Source organism: Thamnophis sirtalis, unplaced genomic scaffold, assembly GCF_051295495.1.
Source record: "Thamnophis sirtalis isolate CommonGarterSnake01/CBP01778 unplaced genomic scaffold, rThaSir2_p1.2 scaffold_4, whole genome shotgun sequence".
Taxonomy (NCBI): domain Eukaryota; kingdom Metazoa; phylum Chordata; class Lepidosauria; order Squamata; family Natricidae; genus Thamnophis; species Thamnophis sirtalis.
This window is the reverse complement of record NW_028261384.1, coordinates 103458877-103475204: the sequence shown is the minus strand read 5'-3', so window position 1 is coordinate 103475204 and position 16328 is coordinate 103458877. Positions and strand designations below refer to the sequence as shown.

Below are 16328 nucleotides of genomic sequence, written 5' to 3'. Positions count from 1 at the left end.
ATGCCATATTGAGGACTTCTGTGCTAGCTGCTAACACTCTCTTCTTGTTTCACATTAGTGAGCCTAACAAAAAGGTGACAGCTAATTAAGGGGCATGGAAATCCAGCAAGTTTATGCATGTAAATACATTTGTAAGGCTATATTTGTGTGGAGGAAGCTTCTCTAACTATAATTGAGTACCCTCTACTATTGTGGAAGGGTCACTTGAGAATGGATAATGTATTTAGCTTTGGTGCTTCAACCTTTTGGGGGAAGGGGATATAGATGAGATGGATGAAATGGTCATTGCCTGCCCATCACAGAGGGGGATTTGAATTCCAGTTTGGAGAGACAAATGTGGATGTAGTTTACAGTAGAGGAAAAAGCCAGAGAAGAGGTTAAATGTGGCTTCCACCTTCGGTTGGTCTTCTGATATCAATTGCCTTTTTCCTCACTGTGGCCTTCTGTACTTTGCTAAGGCCAGCAAAATTGTCAAGGCACAGCTACATGAATTAAGTTTTGCTAAATTAAAATTAGTTTCGCAGTGAAAAATATGTCTTGTCATTTTCAGATTCTGCCTACGGCTTCCCTGCAATTTATGCTTGGACAGTGACATTAGTCTAATTCAATGCCTCAGACCAGGCCTACAGCACACATGTACAACTATTTTTCAGTCCATAAAACCCCAGTCTGCATTTTATTTTCCAACGAGCTACACATCCAATTCTCTTTTACTATACAGACGGAATTGAATTCTTAATGCTTTACATTGTAGAAATGTTGAGGGGAAATCCAGAAGTGGAGATTTGGGGAATAGAGGGACTGAAATTGCTTTCTACCTTTGTTGTTGAACAAGTATCGACTCTCAAGAGTTCCTTCATAAATTCCAGTCTTTATTCCATCTCTACAAGCTTTTGTATGTGGAGGAAGGGAAGTGTGAATGAAATGTCCTGTACAGACAGGCTCAGATATGACTGTTTCCCCGGAGACATCAGCAATTTTGTGCTGGCCGGAGTGCAAATAAAAGGAGTCTATGATGCAGGGAAAAAAATAAATAAAAACCCTACAAGTGCTTTTCATTTGCTGCCTTCCACTGCCAGGATCCATTGTTCAAAAAGAAAAGAAAAAGACAACTGGCAGAATGGATCCTATATTGGCCATGCTCTTATTTTGTGGACTTTTTGATTGTACGTAGGCTATGACTTTGATTGTTGGATTGTCGTTTTCAGGTCACAAGAGGGCTGTTGTTAGCAATGGAGAAAAGTTACATCAATCCGTCTGCATAAGCAATCTGAGCTATTCCAATGTATTCAAATGAAGGTGTAGCTAAGAATATGGCTTAATTGTTTGACTGCACACTTCTTTGGATTTTGAGATGCAATTCTGGGGCTGTGTAAGAAAATCAGCTCACAAAAAAATGTGGATCAGGATGTATTAGGAAATTATACAGATATCAGTCAGAATAAACTTGTCCTTGACTATATATCTAACTGAGAAAATACAGACATAAATTATGCATTGCTATTTCTGATGCTACTATGTTCAGTTGTAAGCAATTTATTAGTAAATTGTGCCAAAGAAAAAGCAAACAGGGACTCCTCTCCTCTCGCTTTCATCTTTCAAACAATTTTACTACATTCTGTATTCCTAGCTTTGTGGAGCCAGTTGTTCAATGTACTGTGAATCTGATTCTTGATCTTTTCTTCTGATCAAAAAAACATAATTTCCATGTTTTGTTTTGTTTGTTTGTTTCAAACTTGATAACTTAGAGTTCAATGACTCTTGATCAGTTCTTTGATTCTCATTTTCACAATTCTTTTTATCCAACTCACACTACTGGAACTAGGGATGAAGATAATATTGTGGCCTTAAAGGGAGTGAAGAGTTTACTCAATCTATTCATATTTGTTGATAAAAATTAGAAATGTCCTCTTTGTATATGGAATGGAATGGAATTCCTTTTTTCTGTTCTTTTTATATTTTGACTTTTTCTCTTTTTTCTTCCATTTTTACTTCTTTCTATTCTATTTTCTTTCAGTTTCTTTTAATTTTTATTATCATAATAAAAGTTTTTAATAAATTGTACATACATACATACAGTACATATCCATATCCATATCCATATCCATATCCATATCCATATCCAAATCCATATACATATACATATACATATACATATATATACATACATACATACATATATACAGTTCTTCTCACACAGATTTCTTTCCCTCCCTCAGGTATTTGTAAAAGCGCATTTTGACTATGATCCTGTCACTGACAACCTCATTCCCTGCAAGGAAGCTGGTCTGAAATTTGTAGCTGGGGATCTTCTTCAGATTGTCAACCAGGATGATCCCAACTGGTGGCAGGTATCATCAGCCTTATGTCTGTCAATGAACCATGTGTAATATGAAGACTTAATGTAAGACAGAACTAGACAATTGACTAATGCAGAGTGTCTTTAGAATAGAACAGCTTCCCAATTATTCTTCCAGAACCCACAGCCATGCCAATGTCTTAGAGTCTATGTTTCGTCCCTAAACTAGCATACTATTTTTAGGTGCAATGGAGAGGATCCTGATCAGTTGCTAGTTTACTTAGTATCTGTACCTGAAATAGGTGAAGAATGGGGACAACACACATTGTTTCAGACAGCAAAATATTTTGAGCCCTTCTTGGTAATTTATAACTGTTTACTAAAAAGCTTAGCACTACAATAAAATTAACAAGCTTCAAGTCAAAGGAGCATAAAGGCAGTCTTCTTATGTTAGCCTCTTTCTACAGTTGTATCAAGACTGTTGTTTTATCCGGGGGTCTCCAGCCTTTGGGCCACAGCCTACTACCAGATTGTGGGCTAATTGCCATCGGACCGCATGAATGGCCGGCTGAAGTGTGCATCTCTGCGTGCACGCACAGTCCCACTCGCAGGAGCCTCTTGTGGGTGCTCATGGCCCCACTCGCACAAGTGTTGCTACAACCTCAATATGCACACACATGCACATTCATTTGTCCCTACCACAAAATAATTCTGTCTTTCACCCCTTTCCCCGCTCTGGGCTGCCAAACCAGAATGATTGGGCAACTCTGGTTTAATCGATCTTGTTAATGAGAGAGCATTTCTGGTAGAACCAGAAAAACAAATTCACAGTAAATTGAAATCTAAATGGAATGAAATAGAACCTATAATCTCCTCAACCCATTCTCACTTAGTTAAACTGCTGATGTCTCCACCATCTCCCTTTTTTTTTTGTGCTGAAGTGATAAAATTCCTGCCAAGTGTCCTACCTTCTAGCTCTCCATGCTGCTTCCACTGCTAAAACCAGAACTGGAGTGTGGAAAAGAGGTTGCCATCAATATTTGTTAAATGAGAGTTTATGCTTTTTGTTAAAAGTGGTTCCTAAGTTTTCCACGTGACTCTTGAATTCAAATTTGGGTTGATTATTACCTATGGTGCATGTTTTGCTTGATTCTGATCACAGCAAACAATAATGGAGCTCTAACAAAAAATATAAATGTGATATATTTTGATATTGATACATGCTGAATTCTGCCTACTACTTGGTGGCAATTTTGGGGGTATCTGCCATTGTAGCAAGACCACCCTTGTTCCCATTTGACCACACCATTATTCTTTCTTTCCATGTGATCTAGATGCAGTGAGAGAATAAAATTGTGGGTTCATAGAACATGGGCAAGAATGAGAAATTGTCTCCCAATGGTAGAAGCACAGAAGGAGACAGAGTATCATATCCCTGCTATGACAGCAGCCCTACTATTTAAAAAAGTTCCACAGAAGCAGCTACTTTATAATGAATTTTCTTGGAATTTAATAAAAAACATGGGGAGCCAATGCAAACCACAGGAGACCAAACTGGGCAGGGATAGATAAGGCACTCTTTTAACTACACACACCCTTGAGAATTTTACCAAAACTTACCTTAATTGTTGAAAACGTTTATAAAGCACATGATATAAAGAAACTCAAGAAGTTTCCTTAGTTGATTAAGAAGTTTCTAGTCAGCCCTGGAGGCCATCTTTTTCTTCAGCGTTGCCACACTTGGTGGATGGACTGTGGGAACTGGGGTGCGTGTGAGATGTATGGCCATAACAACATTCTTTCACTGGGCATCAAGGACGTTCAGCCTGCACCTGGAGAGGTGCGACTGAGAAGCAACTCCAGTTAGGATGGTGACCTGGTTGGACCATGTGGTGGACATGTGGGTGCTGGGGAAGGGACTTTGACTTTCCTTTAGGTGGGGAAAACCTGGGAGGCTTCAGATTTGGATTTTCCCAGATGTGCCAATATGATATCTCTAATAAAATGGAACTTTGAGGAAAATGCCTGCCTTGGAGTCTTACTTCTGTCGGGGTGTTACTTGGAACCCCAACATTTCCTTCATTATATGAAATGAAAAAACTGGAAGGAAGAATTTATCTGCCTGGCACTGTCCATTTACACAGAGGAAATGCTCATTGAGGGCCCTACTTGACTCTTACTTCAGATGCTCAAATGTCCCTTTGTTTTTGTAGGCCTGCCATGTGGAAGGTGGCAGTGCAGGGCTGATCCCAAGCCAGCTGCTGGAAGAGAAACGCAAAGCTTTTGTGAAGCGCGACCTTGAAGTCACACCATCTTCAGGTAAAAGGCACAGGCCCATTCAGCCGCAGAATTGGAACCACTTAGGTACATGGAAAACAAGATTCTCCATCACGTCGACAAGGCCAACAGAAAATTAGTGCCACACATTGATTTTAGAGATCAGGCTACAAGCATGCGTGAACATCAAAGGGTAAAGAACCCAAGAGAACCTTGCTGCCTCAGGTTTGATCCAGTGACCAACCAGATGCAACCCAAAAATTCATAAGCAGCATATAGAGCATCCTCTACTGCTACTGTCCAATAGTTTGGGATTTAAGATATATTGCATTACCTTCTGATCTGGAGATTGTATAAAACTGTCAAGATCAGAAGTCAGTGTAATAATTTTTCCTCCAAGTTTTTCCCCCACACTTTCTTTCAAAATTGTCTAAAGAATTGATGGCTATCACAACATCTTTGGCAATGAATTATATAGTTTAACTGATGCATTTCACCTAAAAGTATTATTTTATCTGAAAGAAGGATTAGTCTCTTCCCCACATAGCTTTTTCCTCTTCAATGAGCTTTGCATTCAATGGAATTAAACTCAGCAATCCATGGACTAAGTCCAATAGTTTAATATTTACACAAGAGCATTTCTTCTTTTCAAACTTTCTTTTTGGGGAGACTTTGGGAAGAATTCAGGTTTATTTTTCTTTTAGGTAAGTACAGTTGCATGAAAAATAATGCCTTCAACACCAAGTTTCATTTCTGTATTTCTATTAATTTTTGTTGCTTCTTTCTTTCTTTTTTAATTTATTGTGAGTTTATGTTGAACACCACCCTATTGGAGCTAAGCAGCCTTATAAAACATTTTGTAAATAGTGAGTAAATAAAGCCACCAACAGATCATAGTGCTGATGTGCTTGAAGCTCTGTTACCTTTTTAAAAAAATCCCTTCTTGAGAAAAAATGTTTGTGTTACTGTAGTTCATGAAATGGAAATCTCCAGTGCCTATTCATCAATGCATTTAAAACAGTGATTGAATTTTTGACTACTGAAGGAGTCTATTTGGGACAAAAATATATAAAAAGAATGAACTGGGAAGAGCTGATCTGTGATCTGTTGCTCACATTCTGACATCAGAAATAACAGCTTCAAGAACTGAAATCTACAACAATTGCTGTTGTCATACAATGAGAAAGGAGGTGATAAATTTTTTCTTAGCATTGTGACAAACCACAAAACATGGGCTCATGACTATGATTCAGACATGAAGTGTCAGTCCATATTGTTATTCAATGGATTTCCATGAATTTGGAAACACAATCAACTCAGAGGATTATACTGTAATAGTTGAATTTTTTAAATAATTAAGCAGAGTTTAATGAAAAACAAAAGAAGAACATATTTCTGCAACATGATAACTAGGGCTGTTTATGAACCATTCAAGAGGCAACTGCAAAATTAGATCTTACCCAGTAGTGGGATTCAGCCAGTTCACACTACTTTGGGAGAACTGGTTGTTACATTTCTGAGCAGTTTGGTGAACTGTTTTTTGGAAGAAATCATTAGGGCAGAGAACCGGTTGTTAAATTATTTGAATCCCATCATTGATCTTACCCTATCACCTATGCAGTCCAGTCTTGGCACTATGCAGTTTCAAATTTTCCGCACAATTAAAGAAATACCTTTATGAGTTTCTCTTTGTCCTAAATGAAGTAGTAGAAATGATTGTCTGGACATGGTTGAAGGGACAAAATGTGAAGGATTTTATGATAGTCTTAGGAAACTTGTCCAGTGTTGGCAGATAGGACCAGTGATTATGTGGAAAAGTAAATACAGATAACAAAAGAAATAATGTCAAGGATTGTTTTCCTATTTCATTTATTAAAATATTTCCATTTGAAATTATGGAAGTGAAAATATTATTTTTCATTCATCTCTTTTTATTTTTATTGGTTTTGAGCCTTTCCCTCCCCCGCCCTCCTCTTCAGTTTTGTGAATTTGAAGCATAGTCTGGATTTCTAACAATTTTAAGGGGTGGGATACTTTCCCAGATAGTAATATGAATTATTTTATTTATTTCAAAATATGTAAATCACTATCCACCTACAGTTGTCTTTAGAACAAAATGCCTCTTAGATCACACCAGTGGTGGGATTCAAACAATTTAACAACCGGTTCTCTGCCCTAATGACCAGCTGGGTAGGCATGGCTTGTTGGTCATGACTGGGTGGGCGTGACCAACTCAACATCACTCACGCTGATGGGTGCTTCATCTTAACTGTTACAATGTAATAAGGGTTAACTGGAGAGGCAGTTTCTGTTAGCAGAGCAATAAAGATTAGGCTAGAAACAACACCGGAATGTTTCTTTCCTGCCTTCCTTGCAGGATTAGCTTTGTAAAGTGGAAAAAAACAAAATGAGATTTCTTCCAACAACCGATTCTCCGAACTGCCTAGAAAGTTAACAACCGGTTCTTCAGAATAGCTGCAAACTGGCTGAATCCCACCAGTGGATCACACTAAAGACACCTTTAGTTAAGATTTTGCTTCAGTATTCCAGACTCAGCTAAGATCATAGAATTTTAATGGCTCATTGTTTCTTGCCAATATCACATCATGTAGAAATAATTTAGAGATGTCACTATTTGTTTTATCCTACCTCCCAAAAAAATAAAAAACCTCAAACACATAGAAAAGATTTGAATTGACAGCTCTTTGACTATAAGCTGAGAACAATTACTGTAATTAGACCATTTCTTAAACAAGTTTTTTTTTTTGTTATTAATTGTTTCCTAGAGCTATATCATTCTGGAATTTTACTTGTCCTTATTCCACCTTATTGAATTTGTTTCATGTTTCCTTTCTTCTTCTGGCAGGGGCCTTGTGTGGAAGCCTTAGTGGGAAGAAAAAGAAAAGGATGATGTATCTGACCACCAAAAATGCAGGCAAGTGTGGTACTCATATTTTTCTAATGAATGATTTATTGTATGAAGCAAATATAGTTGCAGAAATCCCTGGTAAAGCACTGAATCCTGTAATCTTCTTCATCCTGGCCTGTTGTTCACCAAAGTGCTATTTTGAATGGACAAAAGGTAAGAAGAGCCAAAGTTTTCTTTCTTTGCACTGTATTTATTTATTTATAAACTTACATGGCTGCCTACATTACACAAAATAATCCTAGGTGGCTTGCAATAAAACAATAAATAAAGCAAACTAACTTCTGGACACTACTACATATCCCACGTATAGTAGCACAATATCACATATTATCCCCGTACACTTTCCCTTGTTGGGCTTGCTTCTATCCTAGTCCAGACGCCAGCTAAAGAGCTAGGTTTCACAGCCCTCTAAAGCAAGGGTGAAATCTACTTACCTTCACTATCGGTTCGCAAAAGTGAGCATGCGCGCATACATATAACCTGTGCATGCACAGAGGGTAAAAAACGGATGTGATGACATATGGGTGGGTGGGCAGAGCCTGCTACCGAGCACACCTGCAAAGGTAAGTAGAACAGTGAGGGGGAGAATCCATTGTGTCACGTGATTTAGATTATCTAGACAATCAGCTTTGACGCACAATTTATATTAGCTAGAAAGCAGGAAATCCTACTTTCTAGCTAATATAAATCGTGCGTCGCAGCTCATTTTCAGAAATACTAGTTTGCCGGAACCTTAGCATTTTTTTACTACCGCTTCAGGTGAACTGGTCCGAACTGGTAGCATTTCACCCCTGCTCCAAAGGATTAATAGGTCAGGGACCTTCCAAAAAGGGGAGACTGTTCCAGAGGGTTGAGGGAGCCACAGAAAAGTCATATTTCTGAAGTCCTGCCAAATGACATTTAAGCAAAATGACCAGAAGCCTGTCTACCTTGTCTGAGCTGTTGAGATGGGCAACACTCTCAGGGAGAAAACATGATTTCATGCCATTCCAGCTTTAAATATTTTTGTACAGATTTTTCAGAAGAACAATATGTTCAGAATGTATTATTTTATTTCTTCTACTCCATATTTGCTTGCTGAACTGTGAATTTTTAATAGCTAATTTGGGGGCTGGAGAGGTCTGGTAGGGCTGGCATTCCTAGTAAATGAAACTGATGGATTTGGGAAGTTGGAATAGAAATTTGTCAAATGGTAACTTAGCAACCTTGTCTCCATTTTGATGAATCAGACTACTTCAAATAAATAATTCCTTCATATATGAAAAATAAGATTTTTAAAAAATCAAGTAAACTTATTTTGGAAATTTCTTCAAATTTGTCCAAACATTTTCTTTGGAAAAACTGCCAAGAACTAGGTTTACTCAGCCCAGCCTAGAGAAATGAAGTCTATAATTCCTAATCACCCTCAGAAGGTCACAGGAGCTCTGCAGTACAGTTAACAGCAATATCTTTCCTCTTCTTTTCAGAATTTGATCGTCATGAGCTTCTGATCTATGAAGAAGTGGCTCGTATGCCCCCTTTCCGCAGGAAAACCTTGGTGCTCATTGGTGCCCAGGGGGTTGGACGGCGAAGCATTAAGAACAAGCTTATCATGTCTGACCAGTCTCAGTATGGAACTACCATCCCATGTGGGTCATGGCTGTGGTGCAATTTGGAAGAGGGTGTCTTGGCTAGATTTGCTCTCCTTGGATTTCTGAGTACTCTTCTGCTATATTTTAGTAGCATTGTTGAATTGCAAGGTTGGGCAAAGAGAGCTTAAAGGACAGTGAGGGCTAACTTTTTTGTAATCCCGTGCCAAAAGCATGAACCTGCGTGACTGTATCCATAATACAATGTGCACCTGACACAAACACACGCATCCCATTTTGGGCCTAATAGGCCTCCCTGCAGCCTCCTGGGGCCAGGAGACTGCGAGGGGAGTGCCACATCCCCGTGCTCTCCCTTTCCCTGGCACATGCACATGCGCACACAAAAAAAACCCATGCACCCTTGACCCCCCTGCTCCCCTGTGTCTCCTGCATGCACCCCACTGCATATGCGGAGCAAAGACCTGAAAATCAGCTGGCCAGCTGGAGGTGCATGCACGCATGCACAGTGGAGCTGAGCTGGGGCAACAGGTGTCATGCCTGCAGAGAGGGCTTTGCATGCCATCTGTGGCATATGTGCCATAGCTTTGCCATTACGGTATAGGATGTTAGCCTGTGATTTTCATCCAACAACAGATTATTTTCCACTTGAGGAATAAAAGTTGTCTGGAGTTAAGTCTTACTTAAATATTGACAATGAGGCAAACACCCTTTATTACCCTTGACTATATGGGGCTCAGGGCACGCCTGTGTTTCAAAGGGTGGCCCCTGCTTCCAAGTCTCTGCATCTATGGGGTTAAGCAACAAATCCACCTTCCTCAGAAATAGCATCACTCATGTTTTGTGCACACTTGTTTATTCATGGAAACCTTTTCTTCATGTAATTTCTTGATGGGAAATACTAAGCAATGCTAAAGTCCTTTTCAGGGGAAAATATTTTGATTTCATAGAGAGGCAGGTTGAGAAGGAATTATGTACCTGAAACAACCTGTGGATGGAGCGAAATGATTTATTCTAGTTTCTCAGTTCTCTTCCTTGAATGGATTACCTAAGTTCTTACGGTTCCACCAGAAAACCGTGTTCGACTAAACCACGCTCGACGAAACCACGTAGCTGATGTCATCAACAGGGCGACAACAGCGCGGAGACAGAAGCATGCTGTAAATGCTAAACCTAAAATTAACCCCTAAACCTAAACCTAACCCCCCTAAACCTAATCCTAAACCTAAACCTAACCCTAAACCTAACCCTTAACCTAACCTTAAACCTAACCCTAAACCTAACCCTTAACCTAACCCTAAACCTAATCCTAACCCTTAACCTAACCCTAATCCTAATCCTAACCCTTAACCTAACCCTAACCCTAACCCTAAACCTAACCCTAAAGCTAACCCTAAACCTAACCCTTACCTTAAGTTGAATCGGCTTGCTTTCAAAGCGCTATTTAAAGCGCCCTTCTTTCTCCGCGCTCGCTGTTGTCGCCCTGTTGATGACATCAGCGACGCGGTTTAATCGGGCGCGGCTTAGTCGAGCGCGGTTTTGTCGTGCCACGAGTTCTTACAAAGTTCTGTATAGTACTATAGAATAATATAGTAGTATGTGATGCTTAGTGTACCTGGAGAGAATACGTTCAAGTCACAAACACTCCCTGGGTGACTTTCAGCCAATTCCTATCTCTCAGCCTAACTCCCTTCACAGTACTGTTGTGGAGAAAAAAATCGGGAGAGATGCCTGTAAATAGCAATAACAATAAGCATCTTAGACTCATGTATTACCCTATAGCACTTTACAGCACCCTCTGGGCAGTTTGCAATTCAAGCATTATATGCATATTACCCCCCCAACAGGTCTTCGTTTTACTGACCTCATTTTACCAGGATCTGATATTTGTTCTTCAATTGCTCAGCCGTGGGAATTTGCTAAATTAATGCTGGCTCTACGTTTTGGCCTAGTTTTTGCCATTCTTTCAAAGCAGGAGAGGAAAGCATTTAAAAACCTGGAATGTTTTGTTTCTTACTGATGTAGTCAGCCCCCTTGCCCAATTACTTCATTTGTCTTAATTTAATGGTTATGCAACATGAACTGTGCTTTTGAAAATGCTGTGCTAGCTTGTTTAAGCCCTGGGAAGGGAGGGAGAGCTTTAAAGTGCTTTAAAATTGTGCATCACACCCATTGTTGGCTGGTTTGACGAGCATTTGAAAGAACTTTCCTTTCTCTTTTGTTATGCTATGAGAGATTGCAAAGCAGATTTTTTAACTTAAATAAATTTTGGGTGTGTCTACAACCACCTTGGGATGTTGAACAAGGAGGGATTCCCCCAGCCTAGACTTTTTTTCTCCCCTTTGGAAGCCGTAGAGAACTTTTTCTTATTTTCAAAATGTATAAATCTCCTAAAATGTTCTGAGGACAATAATTGCCCCAAGTTTACCATGAAATGATTTCACTCAGAAAATTGTGTAAAGGCAACATGGAGAAAAGGAGGACATCACGAAAAGTCCTGTGAAGCTGCATGAGTCGCCCAAGAAGCATTATACCAAGAAATAAGAGAGAGAGAAAAGACAAGAAGGAATATTACATCATAGGGATCTAGAGATTATACCCAAAACTCTATAAAGGTAGTCTTTAGAATAACAACAGTTCATTTAATGAACTTTTGAAGTTACATTGGCATTGAAAAAAGTGTCATGACCATTTTTCACACTTACAACCATGGTAGCATCCCCCTGGTCACATGATCAAAAGTCAGATATTTGGCAACTGACTCATGATGATTGCAGTATCTTGAGATCATGGGATCATCTTTTGCAACTTTCTGACAAGGAAAGTCAATGGGAAGCCTGATTCACTTAACAACTGTGTTAGTAACTTCATAACCACAATAATTCATGTAGCCCACCGTGGCAAGGAAGGTCGTAAAACAAGTCAAAACTCACTTAACAAAGGTCTCACTTAACAACAGAAATTTGGGCTCATTTGTGGTCGTAAGTTGAGGACTACCAGTACTAAGTCCTGATTCTTATAGAAACCCAGTGAAGGATCTGCAGTACATAGAGATATAGAGAAACAAAAGAAGATCCAGGGCCAGGGAAGGAGTTTTCTTCTGGACCTGGATCAAAGTGGGTAGGGGAGAGAACTCTGCATGACTTCTGACCTTTCATCATGATTAGGAGTTAAAGATCATCTCCATTTTCAAAATCATAAAATGAGAACCATTGGATTCTGAAGTGGTGCCTGTTGAAGTTTCACGAAAACACCAACCCTTTCCCCCCTTCTTTTTTATGACACTGTAACCCCTTAATTTGGGGTAGAGTTCAGGTGACTGAATGGAGTGTTTACTGGCTGGGCGCCCTTTCTGATACCTATAGATATTTTCTCTGTGCGCCTTGAGAGGGAAACATCTGTCTCTACCTAGAATTGAACTCTCAACCTTCCGAGTGGGAAGCGAATGTCTTTACCGTCAAGCCATCACACTGCTGAAAAATACCAAAAATTGTGGCATCATAAAATTATGTCACTTTAAAAAAAAAAAATTTGTAGAGTTATGTTCGGTCATGACAGTTTCCAAAGTCTGTTCTAACTAAATCCAGTTTCTTAATCTATTTCTGGCAGATACCTCACGGAGGCCCAAGGAGCATGAAAAAACTGGGCAGGTCTACAGCTTTGTGACTAGAAGTGAGATGGAGAGAGACATCAAAGCAGGCCGCTATCTGGAACATGGTGAATATGAGGGGAACCTCTATGGAACTAAGATTGACTCAATCCATGAGGTTGTGGAGTCAGGCAAAATGTGCATCCTGGATGTTAATCCACAGGTAGGTAATCTTTCACCATACACTGGTTACTTTGGTAGAGATTTGTCTATTTACAGGATTTGAGATACTTTGGGTTTCTGTAAGTTTTAGAAATCTAAGTATATCTGTATAAATTCTTAATATGCCAAATACTTCAATTGAAACTATGATAAATAGGGTTTCCCAAAATTCAGTTTCCTCTTATTGTTGAAATGTTGACAATTGTACTGCCTCATGCACATGTTCCTGTAAAAATCACATTTCTACACATTCTTCTCCTAACATACATGGAGAAACAGCTGTTTGCTAAGTTGGTGTCAACATTTGTTTATTTCAGAATACTGAATTAGTGTTGTACTAACCTGGAAAATGGACTAATTCTGCAATCAGATTAAATCCAGAATAAATGTGTGACTACAGAAAGAATGAATGGTATTTCTATTTTGTATAGTGCCTAGCATGCTAGTGGTCTGGAAATATGGGAATCCGTAATAGCAATTATTCTCTTTGTTGGATATTTGGATAGGCTGTGAAGGTGTTGAGGACAGCTGAGTTCGTCCCATATGTGGTGTTCATTGAAGCACCAGATTTTGAGACTTTACGAGCTATGAACAAAGCAGCTTTGGAAAGTGGTGTAGCTACTAAGCAACTCACGGTGAGTCTCCATGAGAAGGTTTCAGAATGATGGAAGTGAGAAGAAATGACAAGTTTGGGAATGGAGCTAATTAACCATGCTAAATTCTATAACTTTACATAGTACTAACACTCTTGTGCTGAACCTTTAATTGGGCAAATGATGCTGGGACTTGGTCACATGATCCCAATTGTTAATGTTCCATGACAGTTTCTCAGCCATTCATGCAATCCCTTGCTCCCTCTCCCACCCCCAGCAGCCGCCACTTACCTACTTCCTGGAAAGGGAAGAGCAGGGAGGAGGGAGGAAGAGAAAGTCCTGTGCAGTTCCTCTTGCACACCCCCACACACTTTCCCTGACCTGAGCTGTGATTATAATTAAGTGGCCTATAGCAAGGGTGGCTTTCCCTTTAATTGGCCCAGAAGCTATATTTAACATTTGCAAGGCTGAAAGCTTCAGTAGGTGAGGTGATGATGCAAAATGATTGGGGCTATGTTACACACGAATGAAATCAGAAATTTATTTTTATTTCTTTATGAGTTTGGAGAGGAGGTATTGTATGTATATATGTATGCATGCATGCCTAGCAGTGATGGGTTCCTAACGGTTCGGACTGGTTCGGCTGAACTGGTAATGGTTTGGCAGCCCGGGTCACTGGAACTGGTAGGCCTGACATGCCCCCAAACCGGTTCTCTGTGCGGGGCCTACAGTGCCGCCATTTTGTTTTTTGCTTCTGCACATGCGCAGAATTTTTTATTTTTACATTTAAAAAAAATATTTTAAATTAAAACAATATTTAATTTTTTATTGTACTGCGCATGTATGTGCAGTGCCCATGCGCCGCATGGCCACAAGCAAACTGGCATGAGTGACGGACTGAACCCACCCCTGATGCTTAGGTGTGTATACATACATACATACATACATACATACATACATACACACACACACATGCACACACATATACATACAAACACATACATACCACACTCAAACAGAGACACATATATGTTTATTCTAGGGATTGTCTACAGTTTTTGTATATTTGTACTTCAGAATAGATTGAAACCTACCTACAGAACTTGTAGAATGGTCGCATTCCTCTTATTTACAGCCTGCTCTGCTTTTTTTCTGTGTTTAACCAGGATGCTGACCTGAAGCGAACTGTGGATGAGAGCTGCCGAATCCAGCGAGGCTATGGGCATTACTTTGATCTCTGCTTAGTGAATGATAATATGGAGCGGACATTCCAGCAACTTCAGGTGGCCTTGCAGAAGCTGTACAATGAACCACAGTGGGTTCCTGTCAGCTGGGTTTACTAGAAAGGAGTTCCCCTCTCCTCTCCATAGCCTCTGAGCCTTGATTTTCCCCACCTTCTACTATCTCCATTTTTGCCAGGGGACCCTAGACTTTTTTTTTTTATGTGCCCATGTCCCTTTTCAACCATCAACCTTACTCAAGTGTCTAGGCTGTGTAGATTAAATTCAGTTGGCTCTATTCTAAAGAAAAGGTGTTTTCTCGTTCTGTTTCAGAACACCTTCAGCCTGCCAGGAATTTTTTTTTATTGCCATAAGTGAATGGATGTCCTTCATCTCCTTCTCTCTTTTTTTTACAGTAAGTTGTTTAAATATGAATTCAATCTGGTGAACACAGAATTGGAGGAGGAGTGGAGCAGAGCTACGCAATACCCACAATGCCTTGCTAGATTTGCTACTCCTGATCCTCTCTTTTGTAATTCAACCATTGTGAGATGAGAAGGATATTTCTCCAGTCACAGCTAACTCACTGCCAAAATCCCTGTTTTTCTAGATGGACCACAATTCTGATATTGCCAAAAGAACTTGTCAGCCTGAGATAACTGGATGTCTTGCTCACTGAGATTGTTGAACCAGGGCAGAATGTCTGGCCCGCATTTTAAGGGGATTTATGGATACATCCATTAAAGTTTATAGTGGGAATTTATGAATGATTGGTCTTTTGGCAGGAACTTTGGTATGGAACCCAATGTCCTGGAAACACTAGGGCAGCTATAAGAAGCAAGTGATGTGTCTCAGTTTTGCTATCTATAAAATGGGGCTAAGTATAATGGTAATTATGTTTACACTCTGGTATTATTTGTAAAAATGGTGCAAAATTTCTTGCTTGAAATTTTTGGAAAGCTATTCCAATTTATAGCAGACAAAGTGGATCAATGATCTAGCTGAAATAAAATTTCCTATGTTCAACTGAGATTTCTTCCTTATCCTACCAGCCTTCTGGAAACTGACGTATTAATAGCAAAGATGCTTGATTATGAAATTAAACATAAATGATTATTTCAGTAATTAGTCAACCTGGGTGCTTTTCCAGGTTATCGATTTCATCCTCCATAATTCTCAGTCCTATCATGCTGACTGGAAAATTCTTGGAGTTGAAATCTATACATCTGGCAAATGCCCACATTGGCAAAGACTGACCTGTATTAATCATTGATCCAAATCACTGCTGCTTCACAATAATTGTATAGATAGTCCTCTACTTACAATCATTTGTTTAGTGAACAAAGTTACAATGGCAATAAAAAAGTGACTTATGACCATTTTCACACTTATGACCATTGCAGCATCAATATGATCAAAATTTTTATATTTGGCAACTAATTCATATTTATGACAATTGCAGTGTCCGAGATTCATGTGACCATCTTTTGTGACATTCTGACAAGCAAAGTCAGTAGGGAAGCCAGATTCAATTAACAACTGTGCAACTGCAGTGATTCACTTAACAACTGTGTCAAGTAAGATTGTAAAATAGGGCAAAACTCACTTAACAA

General features: G+C 39.4%; 1 protein-coding gene across 1 annotated transcript in view; it reads left to right on the top strand.

Moving 5' to 3' along the window:
- MPP2 (MAGUK p55 scaffold protein 2) overlaps positions 1-16073 on the top strand; it is a 68164-nt gene extending 52091 nt beyond the window's left edge. The window contains exons 7-13 of the mRNA XM_014061052.2: positions 2220-2351; positions 4513-4618; positions 7443-7511; positions 8972-9133; positions 12701-12903; positions 13409-13537; positions 14662-16073. Of these exons, the coding sequence (XP_013916527.1) occupies positions 2220-2351; positions 4513-4618; positions 7443-7511; positions 8972-9133; positions 12701-12903; positions 13409-13537; positions 14662-14838 (978 nt within the window). The 3' untranslated portion in view covers positions 14839-16073. The remainder of the gene's footprint in view (positions 1-2219; positions 2352-4512; positions 4619-7442; positions 7512-8971; positions 9134-12700; positions 12904-13408; positions 13538-14661) is intronic.
- Positions 16074-16328: the final 255 nt, after the last annotated feature.